At 40.2% G+C, this 23,233-nt stretch overlaps 1 protein-coding gene across 1 annotated transcript in view; it reads right to left on the reverse strand.

Moving 5' to 3' along the window:
* Window positions 1–23,233, reverse strand: part of fbxo9 (F-box protein 9) — a 57,156-nt gene that overhangs the window by 1,683 nt on the left and 32,240 nt on the right. The window contains exons 8-12 of the mRNA XM_084321499.1: window positions 17,450–17,568; window positions 15,243–15,333; window positions 11,499–11,594; window positions 5,473–5,566; window positions 335–492 (exon numbers count right to left, since the gene is read on the reverse strand). Coding sequence (XP_084177625.1) covers window positions 335–492; window positions 5,473–5,566; window positions 11,499–11,594; window positions 15,243–15,333; window positions 17,450–17,568 — 558 coding nt within the window. The remainder of the gene's footprint in view (window positions 1–334; window positions 493–5,472; window positions 5,567–11,498; window positions 11,595–15,242; window positions 15,334–17,449; window positions 17,569–23,233) is intronic.

Here is a 23,233-nt window from a genome sequence, read left to right on the forward strand (position 1 = left end):
ATAATAATAATAATAATAATAATAATAATAAAATTAAAAGAAAATAAAAAAAATAGACACTCGACCGCTGGCTTTTAAAAACGAGATATCTCATTTTTGGCGCTCAATGAGTTAAGGTACATTTTGAACAGATACAAAATGTGTGATTAATATGCGATTAATCAGTTAACTATGGACAATCATGGCGCTCAATGAGTTAAGGTACATTTTGAACAGATACAAAATGTGTGATTAATATGCAATTAATCAGTTGACTATGGACAATCATGCAATTAAATGCGGTGAAATATTTAAATGTGTTATTAGTTGGTACAGAGTTGAGTCCAGTAGCTACCTGTATGTGATGTGGCAGGAGTGGTGGATCCAGACCAGCTTGTTAAAGTGCTGGTGCCCCCTAGAGGACAGCTGCAGGCCCACATGGAAGCTGTGCTCAGCCTCCTGTGCCACCGGGTTCCGCTTGCAGAACCGGTTCCTCTGAAACTCTGCCACCTTCTGTTCACAAAAAAAATTGCTGGTTTCAGGGTAGAATATATAAATAAAAAAAAATCTCTTCCCTTAATTCAATTCAGGCCAAACCGTTTATACCTTTATTCGATATTTGTATTCATTATTCATCCAGGGACCTTGGTGTTACCATAGGGAATGAGTCTGAGATCGCCAAAGTGCAATACCGGCCGGATCCAGCTAGACGGCGGTATCGAGCACCCTTTGTAACCTTGTATCTTGGCCTGTGTAGCGGCCAAATGTCTCCGGGCTCACTTTTCCTTGTCGGGGGAGTGGAGCGGTTCTCCCGGTTCCATTGAAGCGCGTCAAATATCCCCGATCCATATGTTGTGGTGGGTTATGCCGTGGACCAAATGGACATCGGATGTACCAGATAGAGATCAAACAATTGGAATATTATTTTTGGAATACTCCCGATCACAGGTAAGGACTATCTGACGTACATTTTTGCTTGATCGTGCAATGCTTTTATAACGATCGGGCTGATAAGCGTTTTTATTTTAGTGTTCAATACTAATGCCGTTACTGGCAATCAAATAATCAGAAACAACCCCCCCCCCCCTTTCATGCATTAATGATGAAACATAATACCTGCTATGACATAGATGTGATTTGGGAATAATAGCGTGTACAGGCAAGAAACGGCAACGTTTATAGTAGAATTGACGTATAAGGCTATACCTCAGCATTTTGGGAATTACCCGAGACCGCTCTAAAACCATACTTCCATATTCACCACGGTATAACACGGGAACGTGTGGATGGAAAAATCCATTCCTTTTCACATATTGAACGATAGATAGGTGATGTCAAATGGGCCATAGTATTGTATCCATAGCTATAATATAGAATATATAGTTATAGCTCTACAAACAAGGTGATGCACGCCTATCTTTTAAAGCGTGGCCTTGCTATGACGGGCCCCGTCTAATAGCTGGCGCTGAATGAGTTAACCACTGACCACAGATAATGTAAAAATATAAAAGTTAACACCCTCTTTCACTATTTCAACAGACAAACACGTTTCTTGGACTATAGAGTTTGAGTCGTGGAGTAGATGAGTTTTAGTCTTGCGTTGAAGTGACGTTAATGTGTGGGCAGGGGCAGAGGGCAGTAGGTGAGGGTAGAGCCAAAGACAGGTAGGAGTGTGTTTGAAGGGTGGATGAAAGTAGAGGGACAGTGACTGGACATGTGTAGAGAACCTCCCCTTTACAATAACAATAATAGAAGAAAATATAGATATAACAAAAAATATTTAATAAAAAGAGTTAGAAGTTGGTTACATAGGCTTTGCTTTTTTAGTCCTTTTTGTTTATGTAGTTCAGAGTTCAGAGTATTTATTTGCCACATGGAATCATACAATCAGAGTTTCTTCATTACACTATCATAAATATCATTCCATGGACAAAAGGAGCAGGAAGAAGAATACATCTTATAGTTACCTAAACTAAACAAGTATTTACTTAATGGTCGGCGTACAACCTAATTTACACAAATAATCATTTATACCATTATACAAGAAACACACAATCCACAGTTAAACAAGACAATTTTTTTATTATAATAATAATAATAATAATAATAATAATAATAATAATAATAATAATAATAATAATAATAATAATAATAATAATAATAATAATAATAATAAAGAATAAAGAATAAAAGAGAGAAAAAAATAAAAATATCCCACTATTCAGATCACATTTGATTTTCATACTGACTAAATTTTTTTTTTTTTATAATTTTTTTTTAGTCAAATGTATATGTGTATTTTTTCAGGTGGTCAGGCAAGTTATTCCAAAGACATGGACCTTGTTAACAAACGGTGAGCTGACTTAAGAGTAGTCCTAAATAAATCAGAAGAGACTCTGGTAGGGTGACTGAGAACTTGATTGATACAGTAAGGAAAGAGTACACACAGAAGGAGTTCACACATATCGCACATGAATGAAAAAGTAGAGGTAAAAGGTGACCGACCGGTCGGTCGAGAGAATGAATTATGACAAGAGTTGAGTGTGAATAGAAATGGAATGGGGAAGTGGCTTCAAAATGGGAGGAGAGGGATGCCGGGGAATCTATACAGACTACACGTTTTGGATTTATATTTAGTAGAATTAAAAGAAAAACAAGCCATAATAATAACTGGAATGTGTGTTTGTTTAATTTAAAATTGTTTAAATTAAAAGGGGGAACTATTTTTCTATTTCTTTCACTATTTGGGACATTTTACACAATTCCTGTGAGTCTATGGAACACATCTGTAAGTAAAAAAAATTGTATTCATTGTTTTGTATTTCTAATCGAGTACTGTAGAGAGCACCACTTTCTGCACTTCAAGATTCCAAGCTGTTTTTTGGCTGGGCTCCGCCCCCATACTCGCAATGCGCTTTGAGTGACACCCACCTGCACTGGCAGATAACTTTGGGGGGGGGGGGGAGAGAGAGAGAGAGAGATAGAGAGAGAGACAGAGATAGAGGGAGAGAGAGAGGAGAGATGGAGAGGGAGAGAGAGGAGAGATCGCTCCGAGAGCACACGTGTGCGCGCTTCGAGTCGCGAGTGTGTGTCAAATGCAGGAGGAGAGACAGAGGAGAAATCGCTCCGTATGAGCCTCTCTATCTCTTTTTCTCTCTTTTGGGGAAGTGCAAGTGTCTGACAGGGAAACCGCTTCCGCATTATTTCCACTCGCTCCGTTTTGGTCATTGTTGATTGTGAGCGGTGGCTACAACCACAGAAGGAGCTGAGGTATATGCAGATCAGAATTCTTACACGTCACAGATACGCTAAATTCTGAATGGCTTAGTTCACTGGGGGGGAGGATCTTGTCACAACTGAACTGGAGGAATGCGCCTGAATGAGAACGTCACACCTAGTCAGTGTTGGTACAACCCCAATTTTTTTTTCTTTATTTATAGACAATCAGCATTTACATTAATCATTGTTACATGAAAATATGTTTGCACCAGATTTAGCAGAAGCTAATTTCCATCTGTAGTCTATGCAAAACACATGAAATACAAACTATAAATATATATACACGTAAAATGCCAGACAACATACACAGGACACACAGCATAAAGAGTGCAAAATACATACACATGGAAAAGCAACATAACATGCACATACACACAGCACAGTGCCAAACATAATGATCTATTCTTGACACTTAAGATACAAGACAAGTTCAAAAGTGCAAAGTAAAAGTGACTGAGTCTCTTGTGTAATCATATACACAAGGAAGTCAGACAGCACCACCTAGTGTTGGCAACATTGGTGACTCAATAGCCATTTTTTCGTGACAGAGCAAAAGTTATCATAGTTTATATTATTTTTTATGTCACTAGGAAGCCTGTTCCACTCTTTGATGGCCTTGAAAGAGAAGGCAGATTGGGCAGAAGCAGAGTTTCTTAGAGGGACCTTGCAGTCACCTCTCGATGTAGACCTTGAAGCCCTTGTTCTCAGCTCACAACACGATAGGACAAAATGTTTCAATGGAGGAGGGGCAGTATTATTAATTATTTTATGAACTAGACGAATGTATGAGAAGATAATTAAATTATAAAAAGCTTAGTCATTTGTATTTGTGGAGAATATTACAGTGGTGATGCTGTCTAGATTTTTTTTTTTAATTTTAGTCTTGCAAACTTCAACTTCCTTCCATACAACCAAGCAATAGAACGTCAATCTAGCACAAATGGATTTTTAGACCCATTTGACCCTATGGCTTTGCACTGTAAATCTGAGCAAAGTGATCGATTGGTCTGCAGATACTTCACTCATACTGTCGACTTGCTGAGTGGTGGGCGGGACACCAGAGCGGACAGAACTTCGATACGATTGGTTATTATCAGATAGATGTATCGCACCAGACCTCCTGACCTTGTGGGAAAGTGGCCGTTACTTAACACTTTGGGTGCCACGTTGTTTCCGGGGCCCATCTATTCAGTGCCAGCATTAAAACGAATGGAGTCCTTCACCTTGTTTGTAGAGCTATAACTATATTCTATAGTATAGCTATGGATACAATACTATGGTCATTTGACACAGAGTTTCTTCCGGTCAAGATGCAAAAAAGAAATAATTTTTCCATCCATATGTTCCCGTTTTATACCGTGGTGAATATAAGTATGGTTTTAGAGCGGTCTGGGGTCATTCCTGGGAGGCTGGTAATAGCACGCAACATGTATTATACTAAATGCATTGGCATTTCGTCCCTACACACGCTACAATAATAAAAAAAATCAAATGCATATGATAGGTATTATGTTCCATCATGCATGCATGAAAGGGTGGGGGGGGGGGGTCGTTTTTTGATGCCAATGGCATACGTTGTGGAGTACCGTTACAGTAACACTTTCGGATCACAATGAAGGCATGCTCGGATCAACGCAAGATTGCTATCATATAGCCCTTACCTCGACTAGGATGTGCCCCAAAAAGAATATTCCAATTATCGGATCGCCATTCCTCGTAATTATGTCCCATCGTGTCGCCAACATAATCCATCACAAAACACGGATCGGGGAGTACTCAATTCTTCTCAATCCGATCGGGACAACCACTTCACTTGCCCGACAAAGAAAAAGTCCGCCCCCGCACCCATATAATCGATGCACAGCCCAAGACACAATGTTTCAAAGGGTGCTCGATACCGCCGCCTGGTAGGATGCGGCCAGTATGGAGCCCCAGTATGCATTTTACAGGCAACATAGAGCTCCCTGACATTGAATAGGGTATTCAAATAGAGAAGAAAAAAAAGGAAAAAACGACCCAGAAACGTGTTAACACGTGATTGACACTGCAAGGGTTAAAAGCCACCATCAGACATCCAGGAGGACTTTGTCTGGTGACGGTACTATATACCATGTCACTTGAAACAAAGCTACAATTTAACTTACAAAAAGTGTGAAAACCTCGTTATTAAAATGACATCCCGTGCTTTTCTTCAAACTCATAGTCATAACTCACCTCTTCCTTTCTCTTGCAGACGACAACAAAAACTTTGGTTTGATTGTCCGTGTCCTGAGACAGACGGTAGTGGCCGAGCAAGAGAGAATCCAACCTGTGAGGGGAAACAAATTCACACGTTAGTTTACTAAATAATAAACTTTTGTGTATTCCTTTGCACACACACACAATATATATTTACAATTAAAATAGTTAAGACAGTGACTGGACATGTGTAGAGAACCTCCCCTTTACAATAACAATAATAGAAGAAAATATAGATATAACAAAAAATATTTAATAAAAAGAGTTAGAAGTTGGTTACATAGGCTTTGCTTTTTTTAGTCCTTTTTGTTTATGTAGTTCAGAGTTCAGAGTATTTATTTGCCACATGGAATCATACAATCAGAGTTTCTTCATTACACTATCATAAATATCATTCCATGGACAAAAGGAGCAGGAAGAAGAATAAATCTTATAGTTACCTAAACAAGTATTTACTTAATGGTCGGCGTACAACCTAATTTACACAAATAATCATTTATACCATTATACAAGACAATTCTTTTATAATAATAATAATAATAATAATAATAATAATAATAATAATAATAATAATAATAATAATAATAATAATAATAATAATAATAATAATAATAATAAAGAATAAAGAATAAAAGAAAGAGAGAAAAAAATGAAAATATCTCACTATTCAGATCACATTTGATTTTCATACTGACTAAATATTTTTTTTTTTATAATTTTTTTTAGTCAAATGTATAAATGTGTATTTTTTCAGGTGGTCAGGCAAGTCATTCCAAAGACATGGACCTTGTTAACAAACGGTGAGCTGACTTAAGAGTAGTCCTAAATAAATCAGAAGAGACTCTGGTAGGGTGACTGAGAACTTGATTGATACAGTAAGGAAAGAGTACACACAGAAGGAGTTCACACATATCGCACAAAGTGTGCAGACAGTCATTAACACATCTTGTGCCAAAGACGAGTTATTGCCCGCCAATCGAATAGCGCCAACAACGAGTAAACTCGTTCTAGGAATTACTGCTATACACTCCAAAAACATACTTATATTCACGACGGTACTAACACGCCAATGTATGAATGGAAAAATATAACGTTCCCACATCCTGAACGATAGATACCCGATGTCGAATGGGCCATAGTAATGTCGATATAGCTATAATATTTAAAAAGTTATAGCCCTGCAAAGAAGGTGAGCGACTCCATAGGCTTACAGCGGTGGCAGAGAGTGGTACACGATGGGCATACTGCATGGCGCAGAATGTGTTAACTAAGTAATTTTCCCCATGTTGGTAAAAAACAAAACAGAAATACTGCTTCGCAGTTGTATTCCTCTGCCAAGCAGTAGTAGTTGAAGTAGTAATAATAATAATAATAATAATAATAATATAATAATGCAGGACTTTGGAGAAGTCTTTATTTGGCATGCAGTGACACACATGCAATGGGCGGCACACACACAGGAACACACACACATGCAATTGTTGAGTCGCCGATGCGATTGAGTCTCTGCACTTGACCCATCCCGTCGTCCTTCCCCCCAAGGGCAGCCGGATTTAGCCGGATTGATTGTAGTAGTAGCAGTAGTAATTGTAGTAGTAGCAGTAGTAATTGTAGTAGTAGCAGTAGTAATTGTAGTAGTAGCGTAGCAGTAGTAATTGTAGTAGTAGCAGTAATAATCGCATACTGCATTTAAATCCAAAATGAGGGACCTTTCAGTTTGACCAGGCGGGTTGGGAGTGCAGAGGTCAGTAGTCTGTGTGGGGAACGGCTATTACTGATCAGTGGACGAGCTAAATCAATGAATATTCGCACAGCATCGTTTAAACTGCGCATTACAGATTTAGTTTTGTCTATGATAGATGGATTAGACATTGACGTGCGAGAATTGCACCCCTCAAAGCGTATGCGAGCAGCATCAATACATTAATGAATCGCCCCAGTCAGTTACCGTAGGCAAAAGCAACTCCTTCAGTGACCTTCACCCTTAAGTATTTAAGCTAAACAACCTCTGTACTCATATTCAGATAGGGTAAAATCCATAACCAAAGCTAGTTTGTCATTTCAGTGCATAACATCTAGATATGACGATAATATTTACTCTCGTCTCGTAGTCACGTCAGCAACAAGGAAATTCCCAATGTTGAACAGAAACATCATTAACATAATTGCCAAATAATTATCCAACACATCCACACTGGATGCAACAAAGTCACTGCTCTACACCGGAGTGAGAGGAAAAAAGAGCCACATAGTGAGAGAATAATCAAAGACTCTAACCAGTAGCCACCCAAAAAACTACCTCTTTGCACTGCTGTGGTCAGGCAAGCGCTACCGGAGTCTCATGGCCAGTACAGAGAGACTCAGAAGGAGCTTCTATCGCCAGGCCATCAGGATGCTCGACAATGACTCTATGCAACACTAACTCACTAGGGGTGGAACGGTACGCATTCGAACCGTACACCGTTCGATACGACCTCCACGGTTCTGGGCATGTGTGTATTGTTCGGTTATAACGTTAGCCGCAAGCTAGGCTAACGTTACTTTAGCCGCAAGCTAACTAGCGCTAGCCACAAGCTAACTAGCGTTAGCCACAAGTTAACCGTGGAAAAGCGCACAGCGAAGTGACTCCACGACACCAGTTCCATTGTGGGGAAGGGGGGGTATATTGACAAGGCTTGACAACAGAGGTTCAAAGATAACTTCACATTTATTGGCTGTTGGTTTTTATATTATATCATCAGGGCTTCTCCTTCCAACGCAGTGTTGACTATTTACTTCCTCGTGTGACGTCACTTCAGATACGGCATAAGACACTCAAAAAGCAAAAGCGAGTCGAGTCGATTAGGTACCATGCAGTGAAAAGCGGGATAAGAGAATACTTCATAATGTTTCATGTAGGGATGCACGATAATTATCGGGCCGTTAATTATCGGGCCGATATCAGCAATTATGACGTCATCCTGATAAACCCGATAACGTTATTGATAGCTCCGATAATATAATATATTTTTTGGTAAAAAAATAATGCGGTGTGGGTGAATTGGGATGAAGGGCGTTTGTTTTTACTGTAGGCTCCTCCCGTTTTGCCAGTACTGTGGTACGACTGATAGCGTGTGGTTTAGGAAGAGGGCGTTTTACACAAATCCAGCACTCCCTTTCTTGGCTGTGACGTAGCCACGTAAGTTTCAAGCAGCGCGGATGTAAACAAAGATGGCGTCAGTAGTGTGGGAATAGTTTCAGAGGAAAAAAGTTCGCTTGCTATTTGTAACAAATGCAGAAGTTCCACGAGGAGGGAAAAGGGCAACAACTTATAATACATCCAACCTAACAAGTCACCTGCAACATCACCACCGCTACGATGGTGTGTTAAAAGCCTACGACGACGCGCGAGCAGCTAAAGCTGCTGCAAATCTAGCCCCTTTCATGACTGTGATGCAACCCTCGGTTGAATACGCAGTCACTTTTTGCTCCGTAGTAGCCAGGTTAATTTGCACCACCAAGCACTGCTTAAAAGCTAGCGGCTTGAGCCCTTGGGTCATTTCTGTCAAACTTCTTTAATCTAGCAAACGCCTCGTCAATAGGTACAAGCGCTGTGGGTTCCTTTGTAGCTGGCTTTGGATTCACAGCAGCTTTAGCTGCTCGAGGGTCGTCGTAGGCTTTTAACACACCATCGTAGCGGTGGTGATGTTGCATGTGACTTGTTAGGTTGGATGTATTATAAGTTATTGACGGATTGTGAATTTTCTGATTCAAATTATATTTATTTGGAAAAATAAATATGGTCACTTTATCAGTCAAAACTGTTGTCTTGGCTTTGTTTTGTTCATAGTAGTAACGCTCATGTCATGATACATCTGGTTAGGTCAAAACTACAGGAATATACATAAAAAAAAAAAATTATAATACAATAAATATCGGTTATCGGTATCGGCCTTGAGGAGCAGAAAGTTATCGGGGTCAAAAAATCTATATCGTGCACCCCTAGTTTCATGCAATTAAAAAGTAAATATATATTTAGTACACATGATTTATTTATTTTAAATAACAGTGACTTTTCCTTTTTGAAAGTCTAATGCTGGTTGAGCATATGCATACTTTATGTTGCCTCTGTCTATAATGTGGCCACAAAAATAGAAAAGGTTTAATTATTTTGTTTGTTTGCACTAAGTTAATACTTTGACAAATGTTGCCTATATTTTTCAGTCAGTTCGGTCTTTGTGTGCCAAACATTATTAAAGGTAAACTTTTTTTTTACCAAATAAATGAGAAGTATGTTTAAATCAGCAATGCCTCCCCTCTCTCTCCTAGCTCTAACCGTCACTGTCAAAATAATATGCCTGATGTCAAACTGCCTCATTCTTTCAGTTTTTGCATGACTACGTCCTTGAGAATAACTGAAAAGTTGGATTATTTTTAGGCTATATATCTTATGCTGATGTATGGTATTTTTGGAGTGTTACATTTAAAAAAAAATTAAAAACAACGTACTGTATATCGAACAGAACCGAAAACCGTGATACCAAAACCGTGATACGAACCGAACCGTAGATTTTGTGAACCGTTCCACCCCTATAACTCACCCATTCTATATTCATTGCACACACATCCACTTGCACACACTCACTTTAAACTAGAGGTGGGCATAGATAATAATTTTTTATCTAGATTAATCTATCTGCAATCCTGGAGTTAATCTAGATTAAAATGGCTCATTTGAAGTCTGCCGAAGGCATTCAAAATATGTGTGTTCTACCTAGGGATGGGCATCGTTAGGATTTTATCGATACTACTACTCTTATCGATACTGCTTAACGGTTCGGTACTTTATCGACATTGCTTTATTATTTATAACTTTATAAATAAATATTATTTCTTCAGCAACAGCAGCAGCAATGTTCTTTTATATAACTTTATAAATAAATTATAAATAAATATAATAAATAAATATTATTTCTTCAGCAACAATGTTTTAAATGTGTCTGAATTATAGACTTTTTATAATAAACAACAAATGTAAGATAAAAAAAAAACTATATACACTGAATGATTAGTTGTTACCTAAAGCCCTTGGACTCCACTGTGGAGAAGGGGTGCAGGTCTTTGACAACAAACTGGGTCACAGCCCTGTTACACTCGTTCACCCTATCATCTGTCATCCTTCCTAGCTGCTAGGGTGAAGGGACTTTGCTTGGCTGGGACCGGTGGTGGTAGAGGGAGGAGGGGTGGGCTACACAATGGCTGAACGGCTCAGGAGACAGGGATTGATAGCAGCCAATTAAGGGGAAGGGATGATTAGGTGGCCTTGATGTCAGAGACCTGATTGGGAATTTGGCCAGGAACGTTGGGGAACCCCCTACTCTTTGCGATAGGCCAACCCTAACCCCAATGACATGTAGGGTTTTTCTTTCCGTTTACCATAGAAACCAAGTTAATATTAGAGCATATCTTACATGTTGAAGGTGTTCTAAACATTCTGACACTAGATTGATGTCTTTTTATTGTTGTTTGTTTGAGAGTTGTTGTTCTGCAATCTCTGTGTCAACGATGGTGCCTGTGTAAAAGTCCCCCCCACGTAGGAGACAGACACTGCTCCATCCCCCCTTCATTTACTGGAGCATCTTTGTTTGTACTCCAGAACTCCAGTTTTAGTTGATTTATTTAATATGCAGAAGTTCACATTCAGGCCAGGCGCTCAGGGCAGCTTGCTCCTTGCATTTCATTAATTTACTCGTTTCAGGGGCATTTTTGTCAATTACACGTTTTTTTTCTCTCTGCCGAATAAGTTATTTCCTGGGAAACGATGAGCACACCGCTGGCATAAGAACAACGTTCACCACTTCGTTAATAAGCACTATAGATTCTAAGAGATTGCATTCGTTCCTTTTAGTCGAGCACAGCAGCCCTGTTAATCTTTCCGAGTTCTCATTGCCTATAAATCCAGGGGACGTTGTAAATCCCGGCGGAGAGGTTTCCGCGTAGCAGCGAATGTTCAAAAAGCACACCTGGTGTTCTTGCTGCGTAGACGGTTGACGACCACCAGGGGAGTCTCGGGCGTGGTCAGCATCATGGCTTGGCCATCAGGGAAGAACCGGAGGTACCTGAGACGAGGACGAGACACAACACGCAAGCTGGTTAGGTCAACCTCCCAATAGAAACATCTCAGGGGACAGTGGAGAAGAAGGACGTCAGCACACCGCATGCTGTATATAGATAAAAGTTGGGGCTTTAATCCAGTGAGTGGAGATTCTCATTTTCTAAAAATAACATGTACTCCTCATCTGCACTTTACTGGCGTAGGAAACTGGGACAGGGGCATTCTGACACTAAACACAACGGGAACATTATGAAACTCTGTTGATGTCAAATAAGATTCACAACTTTGCTGTTGATTATTCCTTTTGGGGGGGGGGGGGGGGGGGGGGGCATGTTGTATCTGTAATCCCAATTTTAGGGGCATTTGGCAAACTTTGAAATGGGAACATTGAGAGTGAGTGCCAGAAGAGAAGGTTGCACATTTCTCTAACTCCTCATTAGACCTACGGTAGTCCTTTTTGCTATTTGTACTGTTTTGTGCGCACTTGGTATTTTTTTGTTTGACAGTTATGCTTAGCTACGACAGAGACACTGCTGAGCGTTAGAGACTCAATGATCACTGACCTGAAACCTGATTTTACAGATAAGACTCTGAATCATCACATGAGCAAACACACACAAGCACCTTAAGTGCACAGACTCTGCTGCTACTTGTACTGTAAAATAATAAAAAAATATATACCGTAATTCCTCTAATAGTAACCCCGGCTTGTATTTGTTTCAACTGTAGCGGGTACCAGGCTTGTATTAGGAGGAGGCCTGTATAAGAGGGAGGCCTATATTTCAAATTTTCAAACGGATCATAATGAATAAATCAACATTTTGTGTCAGTTTGAACCCAGTAAAATGTACTGGGTTCATTTATTGAAACCAAGTACTGTATGAAATAGTAAACAGTGCAATTACAGGTGGTCACTGGTCATTTCAACGTTTTCAAAGTGAAATCAAGTAACTAGCTCAGTATGCAGCTCAGTATATTAGTAACCCGGCTTGGCGGCTTGTATTAGGAGGCCGGCTTATAATTGCTTAGCTCAAGAGCGCACCCGGCCATTAATAGAGACCCGGCTTGTATTTGAGACCCGGTTACTATTAGAGGAATTACGGTATATTATTATTTATCGGCTGTTTTTTACCAAAAGAAACCTGCTGTTTTTATATATATATACCTCGTATTGTATAGTTTGTATAGATAGAATATATGTTTACAAATCTACTACGGTTGAGGAGCTGGAAAAAACAAGCATCTCACGTTTTTCTGAATGTATGTACATTTTTAAAAGCTGTGAAAATATAATAATCTGATTCTGAATCTGAACACTCCACCTAAAAAAGGGTTAATGAGTTAAGATGTGTGATGTCATTATGAGTGTTGGTTGGAGTGTTAACGAGTTAAGATGTGTGATGTCATTATGAGTGTTGGTTGGAGTGTTAACGAGTTAAGATATGTGATGTCATTATGAGTGTTGGTTGGAGTGTTAACGAGTTAAGATATGTGATGTCATTATGAGTGTTGGTTGGAGTGTTAACGAGTTAAGATGTGTGATGTCATTATGAGTGTTGGTTGGAGTGTTAACGAGTTAAGATGTGTGATGTCATTATGAGTGTTGGTTGGAGTGTTAACGAGTTAAGATGTGTGATGTCATTATGAGTGTTGGTTGGAGTGTTAACGAGTTAAGATATGTGATGTCATTATGAGTGTTGGTTGGAGTGTTAACGAGTTAAGATGTGTGATGTCATTATGAGTGTTGGTTGGAGTGTTAACGAGTTAAGATGTGTGATGTCATTATGAGTGTTGGTTGGAGTGTTAACGAGTTAAGATGTGTGATGTCATTATGAGTGTTGGTTGGAGTGTTAACGAGTTAAGATGTGTGATGTCATTATGAGTGTTGGTTGGAGTGTTAACGAGTTAAGATGTGTGATGTCATTATGAGTAGGGATGCTCGATATTGGCTTTTTTACCGATACCGATATTCCGATATTGTCCAACTCTTAATTTCCGATACCGATATTAACCGATACCGATATATGCAGGGTTTCCCCGTCCAAAAAAAAAAAAAAAAAAAATGTCAGGTAACTAATAATTTCACTGGATATATATAACAAATATCGTTATTGTTTTTTTTTTTTTTTTTTAAACAGATACCGATATTTTCCGATATCACATTTTACTGCCGATATCGGCCGATAATATCGGTCGGCCGATAATATCGGACATCCCTAATTATGAGTGTTGGTTGGAGTGTTAACGAGTTAAGATGTGTGATGTCATTATGAGTGTTGGTTGGAGTGTTAACACTTTCACTGCCCAAGCTTAATTCCTTTTTACCTCCTTGAATGCCCAGCACCACTTCAATGTTAACGTTAATATCGCCTAATCTATGTTTTAAATTATGGCTATGTGTCTAATCTGCCCGTCGCTTATCAAAGACTCATTTTCCAGTCAACATTGTCGTAGCATTGTTTTTTTATCGCTTCATTTCCGTTTTCTAGCATTTTGAAAAGCACTTGTTTTCATGGAAAAATGAAGACATTCTATGATAATCGCCCTTTACTGGAATATTCTAGAATGTTGCCATTTTTCAGCCTATTTATGAATCGTTTTCAAATAAACGCTAGATTATCGATAGTATATGTGTACGCATGCACGCTCTGGCCGCGAGCTGAAAATCGATTCTCCTATTTCCTGACCGCTCGCACAGTCAATCAGCCATATCACATAATCACATAAAAGCTTATATCTCCGTGAAAACGAGTCTGATTATCCTAAGACTGGTAACACAGATTCCTTACCGGAGATCAGATGGTATACAAATGGATTATTCCAATTCCTGATCGCCATTCGAAAAAATCAATCCTTTTATTGATTCACCGACCCCGGCTGCGTGAGTGAGAAGTAAAATGTGGAGTCAGGGATTTTTTTTTCTCATTCATTTTCATTGAGTTCAATCCAAAAGGGTGAATTACCATCTGGGAGACGATAGGGGGCGCTTTTTTCTTTTCTTTTTCTGAGCGCCTGGAGTGGCTGAATTTCCAACGGTAGACTCGGTTGATGAAATATGCAGCGAAGGCCCTGTCGCCCCAGGCCCGGAGTTTAGTCCTGATGGGTTAAAGGTTAGCATCTGCGGACCTGAGGCAGCGGGTAGGTGTGTGGTGGGGAAGGAGGTCAGAGAGGCAGGAGGGGGCCAGGTTGTTGAGGGTAGGTGTGTGGTGGGGAAGGAGGTCAGAGAGGTAGGAGGGGGCCAGGTTGTTGAGGGCTTTGAAGGTGATGAGTAGAATTTTGAACTGAATCCTGTATATGATGGAGAGCCAGTGGAGATCGTGGAGGATGGGGGTGATGTGGTCGGAGCGGCGGGTGGAGGTGAGCATGCGAGCAGCAGTTAAGATGTGTGATGTCATTATGATTCCAGGAAGTAATAAATACGATCAGTGAATTGATGAAAATGATACACATAAACGCCTTAGTGAGTGATCGACAGTTTCTAGAAAGGCATAATGCAAAGACATTGATAAAAATATATGAACATTTGCATAATTTCACTGAGCTGTAGTTATTATACTGCGTTCCGTTAAATTAAGGGGCGGTTTTGGCCCAAGCCCCCTCCCCCACCCTGCTCTCCACATATCACACGGAGAACAACAGTCAAACCATCTACCTGTAATATTCAACCTGGTGCCAAGCCCTGTAGAATCCGTCCAGGGATTCCTCTCCCTGGCGATTGTATGACATCTTGCTGACGTAGACACCTGCAAAAAAACAAGAAGGTGCCAAAACATCAGGGAAGCCAACTCGCTAGACATCTTTAAAAGACAGCTTAAAACCTATCTCTTTGCTCAGGCATTTCACTGATAGATATCTGCTACCACCTAGTGGCAAGAGGAAACATCAGGGATATCCTGACACAACTTGTATTTATTCTTACCCTGCCTACTCTTTTACACTGCCTATCAAATTCATGTGTCGGTTATTGCACTTTTTACCTCTTACTGATGACTATTTTTAAACTGAATCATTTTAAACTATTCTTATTATTTGCTATGCTCGCTCATGCCTGTATTTTTTATGTCCGTCGGTTATTGCACTTTTTAATTACTGAATAGAGAGCCTATTAGGATGCTAGATCCTAATGTGAAACACTATGCTTATGGCAGATCAATCAGCATGGATTGTCTGTAAACTTTAATACATGGCAGTTTGGTTTGTTAGAACAGACTGTAATCTTATGCTTATGGCAGATCAATCAGCATGGATTGTCTGTAAACTTTAATACATGGCAGTTTGGTTTGTTAGAACAGACTGTAATCTTCACTTGCTTATGGCAGATCAATCAGCATGGATTGTCTGTAAACTTTCACTTGCTTATGGCAGATCAATCAGCATGGATTGTCTGTAAACTTTCACTTGCTTATGGCAGATCAATCAGCATGGATTGTCTGTAAACTTTATGCATTGTTGTCACTTGCCATATCTTGCTATGCTCGCTCATGCCTGTATTTTTTATGTCCGTTCTATTTTATAATTTTTATTTTATTTTATTTTATTTTTATTTTACTATTTTTAAACTGAATCATTTTAAACTATTTTTACTATTTGTGTTACTGAAAACTGTAAGCGGAGAGCCTATTGGGATGCTAGATCCTAATGTGAAACACTGTGATTCTACCTGTCTATCTTTTTATGCTCGCTTATGCCTGTATTTTTTACTGTTGTGAAGCACTTTGAACTGCAACCTCTGTATGAAAAGTGCTATACAAATAAAGTTATTATTATTATTATTATTAAAAGATTGTCATCGTTATATGACACGTGCATTTTCGGTGCTAAAACCCCAAAAGCCGAAAATGCCTTTTTAACCATTTTCGGCCGAAAATATTCGGTTGCCGAATATTCGGTGCATCCATAGTTATCATAGCATCATAACTCTAGCCGTGTGTCGGCCGGGAGACAGGGGACAGGCACTATGCGTTTGTGCCCCCGACAGACAGGGGGCGCACTATGCGTTTGTCACACTAGAAGAAAAAAAACGCAAAGAGATTGCAAGACATGCTCGGGTATGACACGCCTCAAGGCCACACACACACCGCATTCAGTGTCACCGCATTCCATGATGTCACAAGCTAAACGCGGACGTATATAACCATTACTCTCGCAGCAAACATCCACACCTCATGTGGGCCGAAAGTGTCACTCTTGTTGGTCGCGACGTCAACTGTAACGTGATCTACTCAGGAGGCGTATTTCCCCTCTGCTCAAGAGTTGTAGAGACTAATCATCGGGATCTGCACCAATCACAAAGCGGCTAATTCCACTGACGGGCGACGGGCTCGCAGGTGCGAACATCACAATGTGTGACATGACAGTGCATACAACAACTATATCAAATATTCCTACAGTATGTGGATCAGGGCTGAACAGCAATCATTTACCACTATTTTCCAGCTGTTTTAATGCACTTACCAGACCTTTCAAAACAAGGAAATTATCAAATGCATCTACTGTATGCTTACTACAAAAGAAAGTAGGGATGTCCGATATTATCGGCCGACCGATATTATCGGCCGATATCGGCAGTAAAATGTGATATCGGAAAATATCTGTATCGGTTTAAAAAAAATTAAAAACAATAACAATATTTTTTATATATATATCCAGTGAAATTATTAGTTACCTGAAATTATTCCGTTTTTTGGGATGGGAAACCCTGCATATATCGGTATCGGTTGATATCGGTTGATATCGGTATCGGAAATTAAGAGTTGGACAATATCGGAATATCGGTATCGGTAAAAAAGCCAATATCGAGCATCCCTAAAAGAAAGCGGTGTTACCGACTTCAGATTTCTTACAACGCGTCGTCATTACCATCAAAATGCACGCGTGGCCTCTCCAGAAACATGTCCCTCCAGGAGTTGAAGTGGAGCAGTTTGGTAGAGTTCCTTCCCCACACTCTGAAACAGGCCAGGCGCCAAATCTCTGGGTCCCTTCAGAGAAATAAACAACAAGGCAAAGAACTTTTAACATCAAGTGGACCTGAAATCATAACCCGAGTTGGTGGCTGGTGGATGTGGGAAAACAAGGACATAAGAGTGTCATAGATGCAAAGTATTCATTCTGGCATTAAAGGTTCACTTCAATGCATTCATTCTGGCATTAAAAGGTTCACTTCAATGCATTCATTCGGACATTAAGAGGTTCACTTCAATGCATTAATTCTGGCATTAAGAGGTTCACTTCAATGCATTAATTCGGACATTAAGAGGTTCACTTCAATGCATTAATTCGGACATTAAGAGGTGCACGTCAATGCATTAATTCGGACATTAAGAGGTTCACTTCAATGCATTAATTCGGACATTAAGAGGTTCACTTCAATGCATTAATTCGAACATTAAGAGGTTCACTTCAATGCATTAATTCGGACATTAAGAGGTTCACTTCAATGCATTAATTCGGACATTAAGAGGTTCACTTCAATGCATTAATTCGGACATTAAGAGGTTCACTTCAATGCATTAATTCGGACATTAAGAGGTTCACTTCAATGCATTAATTCGGACATTAAGAGGTGCACTTCGGGGCGGTCAGGTGGCGTAGCGGAGATTGTGCTCGTCACCAATGCAAGAGGCTGCGGTCTCGACTCCCGGAGAGTCAGCATTGCCTTGGCCCGGGCTGATCGCTATACTAACTCGTTTGGCTGAGTTAGGGGGGAGGGGAGCCGTGGGTGGGTCCTGGGCGTTGTGGACAGCGACCCCTACAGTTCGGTCGGGGCGCCTGCTCAGCGAAGGTAGGATCTGGTGAGAGGTAGTGCGACCTCCCACACGTTACACTCTCCCGGTGAGAATCTGCGCGGCCAGGCTGGCCGCCGGCTGGCTGCACATGCGTCGGAGGAAAGCATGTGACAGTCTCCGGCCTCTCGGACCAACAGTAGGGGAAAGTGCGCAACAACCAGGAAGGGGGTTGGGAATTGGCATAACGACTAACAGTGGGATGGGAGAAAAATCGAAAAAAGAAAAAATAAAATAAAAAAGGTGCACTTCAATGCATTCCTTCTGACATTAACAGGTTCCCTTCAATGCATGCATGATTACCTAGGCTGCACGTAGTTGTATTGTTACACGATACAATTATGTGCAGCCTAAATAGTGAACATAATGTTAAGACATTCTATTAGCACCGACAAACTTTTTAACACGCAGCTGGTGCAGAGGAAGGGAGTGTTAGGGGTATTTTAATTAGAATTTGCATTTATACTAAACTTTATAAATATGTCATGAACACAAAATTGCTTCACCAGCACAGTGTATTAAAACTAAGTTATAATAAAAGGTTTTAATTAATTTAAAATGTTTTTTTTATGCATACATTTATCCACAGCAGTTACAAATTCACTCGTTGAAAGCAAGGAAACTATAAAAGGAGGACGGGTCGTCTCGTCAGAATACCAGCGTTCTATGCTCTGCTTGGTGCGAGACCTATAGATGCATGGAGAAGCACACCAATAAAATATTAAATTCTAAATATACAAACCACCTGAGGAAATATACAGTACAGCAACCAATATATGAAACCGTAACTAGTTAACTCATTCACTGCCAATGACGATTATACTCGTTATTGGCCGCCAATCGTTGAACGCCAACAACGAGTATACTCGTTATTTGATGGTTATTTCTTTTATTCGATATTTCTATTCATTACAGGCCCACTGACTCAGGGTTAACATGGGGAATCCTCATGCCAATGTAAAAGTGCAATACCGGCCGCATCACGCTAGACGGCGGTGTCGAGCACCCTTTCTACCCATGTATCTTTCTCTGTGGGACGGCCCCAGGTCTCGGGTTTCATTTTCCCTTGTTGGGCGAGGCGAGCGGTTGTCCCGGTTCCATCGAAGCTCGTCAAATATCTCTGATCCATATGTTGTGGTGAATTATGCCGTCGAGCAAATGGACATTGCATATAGCAGATATTCTTTTTGGATTACTCCCGGCCACAGGTAAGGGCGATTTGACATACATTTTTGCTTGATCCTGCAATGCTTTCACACCGATCGGGCTGATAACCGTTTTGTGTTCAATGTAGGGCTGACCTTCAAAGCTTTTTTTGGCAATCGAAGCTTCGGGGCCGAGATTCGATTTTAATTCGAAGCTTTAAAAAAAAAATATTATAATATTTTTTATTTTTTTTTATCTTATGTTGTGGGACTTGTACAGCACTTTGGTAAACTTTGTTGTTTTTAAATGTGCTCTATAAATAAAGTGGATTGGATTAATTAATTAAGTAGCGCCTTTCGTGACTGTGACGCAGCCAACAAGGTTTCACTCGGCTGCGCTGCCTGGGTGCAGTGGGGCTGCTCTCACAGCCAACGACATGACATTACATAATTATGTTGCAACCTTCGTCTATCAAGCAAACAATTATATTATATTTAATTTATAATTTATAATTATATCAGACAATGCACCTACAAAAGCAGATGATTACAATTAAATTAGCCAACTTGGTAACACATTAGTCATAGCAGCATAGGCATGGCCTCATTAATGTTTTGTGTGGCGTCGCCGTCGTGTACAACGATACTTACGTTTTTTAGGTGATTTGACAAAGTTTTTGTAGAGTTGTGATATGCCATTTTCTTCTAGCATATCTGGCACTCTGCTTTTTGGGCATTGTCTTTGCATATTTTAAAGTTTAACCACACGTCTGATGACTTCTTCGTCGACATGTCTGCTGCACATGTCCTTGTTGTTTTCAACACAGATAATCTCCACGTGCTTGTTGTAGAGAGGTGGAGTCGAGGCGCCGCTTACTTTCGTTTCATTGGAATGGAGGCGCAAGATTTTGGAGGCAAAAAAATTAATAAAAAAATTTATATATTTTTTATTTTATTTTATTTTTATTTTTTTTAAACTTCGATTTTTTTTTTATGTTCGAAGCTTGTGCCATTGAACGAAGCTTCAAAGCTTCAAAGTATTTAAGACAGCCCTCGTTCAATGCGAATGCCATTACTGACAATCAAATAATCAGAAACGACCCCCCCGCCCCCTTTCATGCATTCATGATGGAACATAATAGCTATGATCTAGATTTGATTTCGGAACAATAGCGGGTTCAGGCAAGAAACGGCAAAGTCTACAATCGATGTATACTGCCATAACTAAGCATTTCATGAATTACCCTAGACCGCTCTAAAACCATACTTATATTCACCACGGTATAACACAGGAACGTATAATGGAAAATTTTTCTCTTTTTTGCATCTTGACCGGAAGAAACTCAATGTCAAATGACTATAGTATTGTATCCATGGCAGAGCATGTGAGCAGCGCGGGGAGCGGAGCGGGTCGTTTTGAAGTGAGCGGCGGAGTGGGTTTTAAAATGGGTCGGCGCGACTTCCGGAGCGAGAGTTCTCCTCCGCTCCAATCCGCTCCGGGCCGCTCACAGTGGTTTAACACTGATGTAATATACATGTAGTACAATGCCAAAGCAACAGGTGGCGATGTACAAACATGGAGGCCATTTTCAACCAATGAGAAGGGTGAACCATCACTCACATCCTGCTAGACCAAAGTATATTCCACCATTGTTGTTGTTGTTAGCTTACATGCTAACGTGAATGGCAGCGACCATAGCATTGTGGCTAGGCTAGCTACCATCGCTTAGTAGAGCTAGTTGAATGGATATTACGTTATTTAACATTGCAGAATGGGTACAATTACAATACGGCTCAATACAAACAATTGTTAAGGGGCCCAGACTGTTGTAGTTTGGTCAAATCAAGCTCATTTACATCATGCTCCAAAAAAATAAAAAATTCTGCCGAGCGAGCTGTGGAGCGGGGAGCGCTTAATTCGTAAATGAAGGTGAGCGGTGAGCGAGCGGAGAGCGACTTGGGGGCGGGGTCAACATGAGCGATTAGAACAAGCCGTCTAGAGCGAAGAGCGGATTTCTCGCCCGCGCCGATCCGCTCACATGCTCTGATCCATGGCTATAATATAGAATATAGATTTAGCTCTACAAACAAGGTGACTAACTCACATTGTTTACAGTGTGGCAGTAGCTACCACAGGACAAGGCTAATAGCTGGCAGCCAATGAGTTAACAATGCAACTTTTTTTGCAATATAAATAAAATACACGAGCGCCATAATTTCACCAGGTATTGTGCAGGTTTTCACTTCCAATAGCTCCATTCGGGAAGAATGGATCGCTCTAGCAATGATTAGAGTGATTCTGGAGGGGGAATGTATGCAAGCGGATGCATTTATATAGCACATTTTACGAAGCGTGTCAGCGACTTATGCCTCACATTCACCTAGGGCTGGGCGATATGGAAAAAAATCATATCGCGATAACGATATGATAATTTTATTTTATTTCTCGATATCGATAATTATCGAATTGTTATAAGTATAAAAAAATTATTTTGCAGCAATTCTTTGTCATTGCCGCCATCTTTAGTGTTACATCCCCTCACACTCCATTTCTCAGGCTGCAGCTGGTTTAAAAGCTAAAGTAAACCGGCTTCTCTGCTGGCTGTGGAACCAGGGGAGTTGAACAGTTCTGGCTCTGCTCGTTTATTTTCGATCTTTTGGCGCTTTTTTGGTGGACAAACCACCGCACATGTGCACTGTGACTCGTGACTGGAGTCTAGTTCTGCTAGCACACATAGCCTACTGTGTACAGACGGTTTCAAAATGTATTTTAAATTAGAAAGCAAACAAAATAAATGGACAAGAGAAAAATAAATCTGAATTTGGTCAGTATTGTCATTTGGACAAGCAAAGCCATTACTTTAAGTTGCAGGCAAGAAAGACAAGTCTGTCCACTGTCTCTGTTTTTAAAACTGCCCTGTTGCAGGTAAAAAAAAAAAAAAAAAAAAACACGATTTTTCGATTTTTTTTTAATTTCGATATTCGATATCGATTATTCAAATATATCGCGATATTTATCGTTATCGTTATATCGCCCAGCCCTACCTCACATTCACCCATTCACTCACACACCGACGACAAAGGCTGCCATGCAAGGCCAGGGTTCCAGACTAACTAGCAGCACTGGTGCTACCTACTGGCCTACTGACGATTGTAGGAGCACCAGCACAAGATTCTTCCCAAAAGTCAGCATCACTTAAATGGACATTCAGCACAATGCACAATGGGTGGAAGTATTGCGGTGTCTAAAGGAGATCCAGGAGATCACGGGCTGTTTACCGCTGTTCTACACTTTAAATAAGACAATTCAACTTAGAATTAACGTTCTTTAACGTTGTTTATCGTCCTTTAATGTACTTCACACTAGGGATGGGTACCTTTCACATTTGAACCGATACGGTACCGGTACCTGTGAATCGATACCGGTACCCAACGGTACCTTTTTTCCGGTACTTTAGTCTCAAGAAATTTAATTGACCTACCTCAGTCGTGGAGAAAAAAAAACCAAACTTCAAATAACTACAATTTCGACCGTTTTCGGCTTGTCATTGCTCCGACTGCTTTGTTGTTGAATCAAGTAAAATCCTAGGTAAGCATATATTGTGCGTGTGAACGTTGACATGAAAAGAAAAAAAAGGTCTCACTTGAATCGATACTCTGTAGTACCGACGTGTTTTGGTTCGGTACCTCAAAATCCCTACTTCACACACATAAAA

This window comes from Notolepis coatsorum (genome assembly GCF_963971535.1).
Source record: "Notolepis coatsorum genome assembly, chromosome: 9".
Classification (NCBI taxonomy): Eukaryota; Metazoa; Chordata; class Actinopteri; order Aulopiformes; family Paralepididae; genus Notolepis; species Notolepis coatsorum.